The 8451-nt window shown below is 40.0% G+C and overlaps 1 protein-coding gene across 2 annotated transcripts; it reads right to left on the reverse strand.

The window, feature by feature from the left end:
- Nucleotides 1–3293: 3293 nt before the first annotated feature.
- Nucleotides 3294–6403, reverse strand: LOC145438916 (C-type lectin mannose-binding isoform-like). Of its 2 annotated transcripts, none has more exons than XM_080316311.1 (3): nucleotides 6203–6403; nucleotides 5946–6096; nucleotides 3294–3559 (listed from the first exon to the last, which is right to left on the reverse strand). In XM_080316311.1, exons 1-3 carry the CDS (start codon nucleotides 6378–6380, stop codon nucleotides 3316–3318), a joined length of 573 nt encoding a protein of 190 aa, XP_080172437.1. In that variant the 5' UTR covers nucleotides 6381–6403; the 3' UTR covers nucleotides 3294–3315. The 2 variants fall into 2 exon arrangements, with proteins under 2 accessions (XP_080172437.1, XP_080172436.1); XM_080316310.1 differs by having other exon boundaries at nucleotides 5943–6096.
- Between the last annotated feature and the right edge of the window lie 2048 nt (nucleotides 6404–8451).

The following is an 8451-nucleotide window of genomic DNA, read 5'->3' on the forward strand; positions in this document are numbered from 1 at the left end:
ACATTAGGGATGGTGTGAACGTGAGGTTCACGTCCGCGTTCTGTGTGTGAACCGCAGAAATTTAGAAGTGCATAATGTGACCCGAGTCGTCGCTAGGTATCGTGTACAATGTACATTAATATAGGCCATTGGTTCTTAACCTTGTCTCCAGCCCCCGGGGCGCGATTTGGATTTTGAAGGGGGCGGAAACACTCAGGGGGCGACATGGCTGGCGTTGGGCTCAGGGGTGGTGGTGGTATGGGGGCAATGAATAAAAATGGCCTCGTAGTAGATGGTGTAGTCAGGACATATGATTATATAGTACAGTGGTTACCAACCTTTTCTCTCCCACGTACCATTTCAAGGTTGTATGCAATGCTCGCGTACCACCAACATAAGTTTCCAAAAATGTCTCCACCGTGTTGAGCTACCGATAGCAGCGAACAGAAAATAAACTGCCCACTTTAAGGCGCAGTATATGATTTCTGTAGTGGCTCCATTTGGAATTATTGTGGTTAAATATATTAAAACGGAGTTTTGTTAGATAAGAATCTTAATGCTTTACGACTAGAGCTCTTCCCGGTACGCCGTCGTTGGGAAAACGGCTTCAAAAAGCTAAAAATCAACCCCACCTGAACTAATACCTTCCTTCGGTTGAAAAAAACAAGTGTACCACCTGGAAGACCTTCACGTACCACTATAGTGGCACGCGTACCACAGGTTGGGAACCACTGATATAGTAGAACAATAGTTTTATATATCACTGAGTTCTGATTGCAAACGAATATTCGACAAAATCTGTCGAATCAAAACGTTGTTCATTGCGCTCATCGCGAAATATCCACCGACGATATTTCCAAGAATGCAGTGGTTTACTTTAATTCATGTAAAATGAATTTGTCGTACTTTTGGATTGCCAATTGCAATTTAAAACACTCCCGTCACTCTAGCTACTCCAAGTCATTTCGACACCTTCCTATCTTTTCATTGTTTCACAGTTTTGTGGTGTTTTGAAATGATGAAAATATTAATAAACTGATAGGCTACTTATACTGACAGCTCGGACCAAAATGTTTTGAACTAGATGTTGTTTCCTGCAGCGCACTGCGTGTCGATATCGAAAAGGCACTGTACTGTACAACTTTTGAGACTGATGCCTTTTGTAAATTGAAGATGTTTTGGAGCATTTCGGCCAAAATGATCAACTAAATATACTTTTATTTGATAGCTACAAAATTAAATCGTCATAATATTTTTCATCGTATCATGAAGGATGACACTGCTTAGTGTTGTCACCCCCATTCATATTAAAGTTAAGAGCTTGGTACAGTACTAAATTTAATGAGAGAAAATCTCTACCACATTCTCAGTTAATGTAGTAGTCACACAAAACAAAACCCAATACAATTAACTTCCCCGTGTTGCCAATCGCAGAGGTGAATTCGGGATCTGTACATCGATCTCGAACCAAATGCTATGAGCCAGTAGCCTAGGCCTGATACCCGATGGTTGTTATGATAAACCTGGATTTGACTCCGAAAATAGCACATAAAATTATATCGTTAATTAGTCGAGTGGTCTGATAGTGAAGTCCCAACCCGAAACCGGACTTCGACCACTAAGCCATTGTTTTTTTACTACAGTCCTTAAAATAGGGGGGCACCAGACCCAGGCAATTTTTGAAAGGGGGCGCTTGAGAAAAAAGGTTAAGAACCAATGATATAGGCTATCATTTTCTGAAATGTAGTAATATAACGAAATAGTAATAAGACGTCTCGTGACGTCATGAGGTTCGCGTTCGCGTTCACACGAACCTGAACCTTTCAGAGGTTCACACCATCCCTAGAAAACTTGTCTATCATGGGGAATGGCATTATACCCGCAGCACAGTAGATATCATGGCGATTCTCAATTAAAGGATTCCCTTTCGTGCTAAATGGTCATTGAGGTCGAAAACACAACTTGCTCTCCCATGGCGAGGCAGGGATCTCTTTTTTTCTTTTCTTCATAGTTCGGGCCAAGGTACCGTTATATCAGGCTGGGCTTCGTGTGTGAGAAAATGTTTCATGCAATCATTTTCCTTCGTATTCGATAGCGATGAATTGATGATTTATGTATTGTGGACTGCACTTTCGTTTCGACATGGTTAAAATTTATCCTGCTTTCTGGTACTGATTAATGAAAGATCCGATAGATATTGTTAGGCAATCTCACCAGTTGCTTGGTGTTCGTTGTTGTAAATCTGCTGAGACGCCGATGAATTCACAATAGAAACAAATAGACATCGATTTTAGGACATTCGGTTTGTCTCTACATAGGACATGCTATGACACTTGCAAAGGAATATTAAAACACAGGGATACATTGGAAATACTCAAGTATACTGTTGCATACATTGATGATAATTATCCGGGGTAATGTGTGGGCATCATGAAATCACGAACTTTCTATGTTGACTGTAAGGTGAATAAGCCTACACCACATAACGTGTTTCTTCGCAATAACAGAGCCGAAACGAGCATTGGGTAATTTAATGCAATGATTTTAAATGATTTCAAAGCTTCGCTTTTCTGTTTTGCATCATTGAACGCTTCGGCAGTTCTGGTTTTATTGACCTCTACATTTTCATGGCGGTTTCTGATTTGCTGTTATATTTTACAATGAAACAGAGGCATTCGAAATAACTAGCGTTGCTACTCAACTGAAACATGTAACGCCTTATCATTTCTTCTCAATTACCAGTAGAAGTTGTAATTTCTTAGACATGTTAAAATTTCTTCAAGTGGAAGACGAAATTGGAAGGCAAAATTAGTGTAGACCAGTGTAACTGATTGGTTGAATAAACGCAATTCGCTGACTAAACCTGCATTGAGTGTGTTTCGTTCTTGATGCTGTGTGATTGCGAGCCAAGCTTGCAGCAGAAAGTCACTAAATTTTCACATTCGGAAAGTTGAATATTTCGAACGAACTTTTTTTTAAAAAAACAAATCAAATTTTTGTTCAATGATGAATGTCTTTGTCTGTATCCAGCGCCATACATAGATTTATCCGGAGTTCAAACGCAAAGAATTTCAACTAAAAATGTTATCATGACGTGGAAAAATTTTATTATATGAAAAAGGCTCCCAGTGCAGAGCCTATACCAAGGTTCGTTTGCAAACGTGAACCGCCAAATTTCCGCGGTTCCCACACCGAACGCGAGCGTGAACCTCCCGTTCATAAACCATATTTTCTTTCTTCGAATATCGACTTCACTGGATATAGTTAACCGCCATCCAAAAGCACACCCATACCGAAGTAACTCCGTAATACTACTGTATTTAACAATATAATGAATCAGAATCTGTCAGTCTCGCACAGGAAATGCTTTTGTGCGTCACAACCAACATCGTTAAATTCGAAGTCTATCCAAAAATGAACGCAATCCTCGTGTCCGCCGTTATTGTCAGGCTGACCGAACCTCCAATTGACAGCGGGCTCGGAGGATCCGTCTTCCCACACCCAGGTTCCTTCTTTGTCCATGTCATTTAGACCGATCCACACTTGCTCATTCTTCTTTATCCCAAAGCTGATGACTTCACTGAAACAGGAAAGGGCTCAAATACAAATACTCGGCCAAGGTTGTCATAGTCATACATACATTTCATACAAGTTGACAGTTTTTATATTCACTGCAATATGGATCTATTGTTATTTAGGGAGGTCGATTTATTGTCGACGCATATATAACTCTCATTGCATTCAAATTATTTGCTCTCTACTATTCTAGGTCAGAATTCTATAAAGTAGAAAATTGGTGGTCTATCGATCCGTTTGTTTTATTACCAGGGCGTTTTTTTTACCTAAAAATAGGAAAATTTTGATCTGAAAAATCAAAATGTTGACTTTTCTTGACCTAAACAAACTGAATTTTGACCAAATTTTGACCTAACGTATGCAAATTAGGTGTTTTCCCACATAATGTTAGAATTTCACCACTTATCTTCATTTCTGGTTTGAACTGGCTGTCCTAACAAAGTAGTTTGGCCTGAAAAACGCTTTTGGCTTAAAAACAGGCAACTTTTTACTGAGAAAACCAATATTTTAACGAAATCCGGCCCTATGAAGAATTCCAGTGGCTACAATACGTAGTATGGTAGAAATAAATTTAAAAAATGTACTACGAGAGATACTTTCCTACATTCTTTGGTAGAATTGTATGTCCTTACTAAGAAGCTTGCCAAGGACGTTCAACAGTTGTTGGCTGACAACACCAGTTGTGCGTACACTGCTGGTGACACACCGTGTTGCTTCATTCTGACAATGTTGTCTACATCACAATTTTTCATGATGCGCTTCTTAATGTAAGAATGATGCAATGCCCAAGAAGTCTTTCTTCAGTTGGGATATTGCGGTACATTGTCCATAACACCATGTCTACCTATTTGTTTTATTTGACCGTTTATGATTCACAATGAGCAGACAATTTACCGTTTACAACGATAGGCCTATAAAGTAGGCTACAAGCTATAAAATATCAATGATAATTTCATCGACAGTGCAAAATCTACGATACAAACGAAATGCAGACGTCAAATTTTTTTTTGACTTCATGAACAATTTTGACAAATTTTAACTTAACGCTACAATTTTGACATGTCAAAAAAACGCCCTATTTATTACCAATGTTAGGTGTCATTTATAATTTGCATCTCGATAGCAATGATGAATGGCAATATCGTTACGGAAAATCTGGTTAGTAGGGATGGTGTGAACCTCTGAAAGGTTCAGGTTCGTGTGAACGCGAACCTTTTTGAAAGGTTCTGTGTGAACACGAACGTGAACCTCGTGACGTCACGTGACGTCATATTGCTAATTCCAACCCTATCTTCCAATGAAGTGATAGCCTATATTAATGTACAGTGTACACGATACCTAGCGAAGACTCGGTCCACATAATGCCACAATGCTGAAGTACATATTGGCGTTTTAAACGTCGCTAAATGTATCAACCGCGGTAATCAAAGGATATAATAATTGCATAAAATCAATACATTCCGTCGCTTTGCCAACAATTTTGACGAGAACTTACCAAGGAATATAAGCTTACGCCTTAACGGTCTTAGCCAGACCGGACAATGTGTTCGGAGTCTGAGTATTGCTACATTTATATTGAGCAGAGTGTACAACGGGTCTCTATACTCGCTACCGATATCACAAACAACAACAAGTTATGCAGCAGTAGCAAGCACCTTAATCGCACGGATTTGGTTTTAATGATACAGTAAAGATATGAAGTCAAGATTGACTCCGTACGCCCGTTCGATTTTTTACATCTGAAGACGATATCAATGTCATTGATTGGTTGAAAAGGCATCATTCGCTGACTACGTATATATCGCTCGTGATGTTGTGTGATTGCGGGTCAAGTTCTCAGCAGAGAGTCACTAAATATTCACAAACGTAAAGCTGGTTTTTCCGAGAAAATTTTTGCAACAAAGCAAGTAAAACTTTTAAGGTTGTCGAGGTGCATGCTGCATGCTCGTTTAGCGTTGATTTTTTTATGCTGCCAGTACCATGCATGGAGTGGCCCGCAGTTGAAATGCAATAAATTTGAGCCAAAGATCTTATAATGGAGTGAAAATTACAATTTACCAAAAGGTTCACAGTGCAGAACCTACCAAGGTTCTGTTGTGAACGCGAACCTCTAAATTTCCGAGGTTCACACACAGAACGCGAACGTGAACCTCAGGTTCACACCATCCCTACTGGTTAGTATATGAAGCAAATGTTGGTGAAGCCGAGAGTACTGTCTCCTATTAAATTGTTTTCAGGTGACGCCACATGGTGTTGTATTATTGAAGCGGGTTAAACGTTTCCGCAGTTGCTATGTCAGCAAGGAGACTGTAGTAACAGCACGTTGTACTTCATGCATGTGAGAATTCTCTAGGACTGAGTATATCGTGCGCGACAAAACTTGTCACGACCTGATTGTGGCGAGGTTCCTCATGCCAGCAGAAGCCAGTAACGCGCCGTGTTGTTTGCAGATCTCTGCCGCATTCTTAAACGTCTCTGGCTGCCGGAATAGCCTGTACCAGCGACCGTTGCTAGCCTTCTTCCATTCAGCAAGGACGATGCCTGCGTAGGAAATTAGTCTGTTGCTTCATTCGATTTTTAGTTGTATTTTTTCAGTAATTATTGCATCCGTATCGATTTTAGCTTATTACAATGCAAGAAAGCTTACTTGTCAGTTTATTTAACGAAGACCAAACGCTATCCAGTTCGTCTGAAAGTGCGTCACAGTTGCATCCGCCTTCGAAAATTTGTCGTGGGCATGAAATTGAGCAAGAGTTTCGAACCAGCTGTCCTTGCGTACAGGAAACCAGTAACGCGATTGCAACTACTACTAATAGGTGGTGCATTTTGATGAATCAATCTGTTTAGAATTTACATAATGCGGTTTTCGAATAATTAAAAAAGTATATTGTATGTAATGCACTGCTATACCTTTAGTCCTTTCGATAAATGTACTCACGGGGCTTGATTGAGTTTACGAATTGTTGGCAAATCTATTGCGCATAAAATAATAACTTTAAGAAGCACGGTATTCTCATGTCTGTGTTATAACGGGACGTAGACCGGAGCCGGATGGGATATCCTGTCGGATCGGTACCTTTTCTGATGCGGCTGGAGTCTGATCGGAGCCGGGCCACTACTGTTTTTACAAAGAATGGGGCAGTCTTGTCCTCTTCCGCCTGGAATCAATAGTTACATTGAACAGTTCAAGGCAATAAACCGCATGCTAAGTCCAAGTTGGCATAATTAGCGCAAGAAATGTTACAGTTGTCCTCTCCTGCAATCCCCATCTTTGTCATGATGCAGCCTCTCTCTAATATAATATATGGGTCCTTCATCGGACCCAGGACCCATGTCAGATGCTAAATTGGCCGTTTAGTTGAAGAGCATGCAATTGCTGAGGAATCCAGATAATGTCAGTCACGAAGGCACGGGTAGACACAGCTCGAACGCAAGCCCATTGGTGTCGTGGCAATAGTACTTTACCAGTTGCCCCCGTCGCGCCACTGACGCAGACCGGGTGTAGATGAGTAGTATATATATATATCCCTCGGATGCAACGTAAATATAAATCTGGCGCCAAGAGGTCGGTGAATGCAATTTCGCTGCATTCAAAATTTTCTCAAGCTGTTAACATGTAACCAACTAATCATGGTGGGCAACGTCGTCAACATTTTTTAAAATTCTAATTGGTGGGATCACATAAGTGTACAATACCAGACACTGTCTGACTATGATTGGTTGAGGTACTTGGCAAGACCAGATACCATTTAATCTTATAATGCACGATTTAAGAGATCGGTTCTTGCGTTGATGAATTTGACATCTCATGATCACTTTACATCGCGATGACATCATCAGAAATTGAAATAGGTTGCTAATAATTACACCTTTACTTGAGTAATGATGTGCATTATTTCAAGAACTTAATGAAATGTTATTTAATGAGTTTTTGTGGTTTAAAGCTTTAAGATGCCGTAAACACATGTGACTGTTATGTCCAACATGTAGCCTACTTAGTAGTTAAGATTGATTTGAAAGACGTAATGCAGCTACAGAATGCTTTCAAATTTTTAGTGATCGTGATAGAACAAATGCCTTGTGATCGTTGCGTCTGAGGTGACGTTTATGGGATCAATGACATTATAACGAGATTTTATCGTCCATAAGAACGCCTTGAGCCAGTTCAAAGACGTGCAAAATCTTGAGGTGGAGACCAGTAGCCGGTCCGTAGCAAGTCTCCAATCGGTCCGCCAGATATATTAGAATTTATCTCAATTCCGAATTAAACGAAATTGGACGCTTGTCCATTGATTAGAGAAATAAAACATCGAATTTTAAATCGATTCAGAAGTTTGTAACTTGCATGGTGTCGTAACAGAGAGTTAATTATGGGGGTCTAATTAAGGCGCACGTCACAATGGTGCGAGTGCTGTTTAACACAAGTCAAGAAACCGTGTAACATTAATCCAGAACTCTTCGGACACGTTATGCGTGAAAGCTATTGAGACTTTTAAACAAACTTTGTTAAATTCCTACAGTGCAATTAAGCGAGAGATGGCAGTATAGAGATGTTATAAAAAACTGCAAAGTTAAATTTCTTGCAAAAGATACCAAACAATCAAAATCAATTTGGTGGTTTTTAACAGACACTTGCGAGCTTCGCTTTGCAGGAAATTCAATGCCATTACGTGTAAATATCCACGCGGACAGCATTAAATAAAGTTCACAATATTAATTAAATTTGACTTGCATACATTTGTCGTATTTAAATTTAGGGTTAATTTTGATTTTCGAAGGTTCACCGATTTTTTGTTTTCAAGTTTTACCGGTCTGCGAGGTCAAAAAGGGTGAGAACCAATGGTGTAGACCAGTGATTCCCAACCGCGGCCCCGAGAGCCGCATGCGGCTCCCAGC

The sequence above is a fragment of the Botryllus schlosseri genome, chromosome 5 (assembly GCF_051294905.1).
Source record: "Botryllus schlosseri isolate E-star chromosome 5, Bs_hap1, whole genome shotgun sequence".
NCBI lineage: Eukaryota > Metazoa > Chordata > Ascidiacea > Stolidobranchia > Styelidae > Botryllus > Botryllus schlosseri.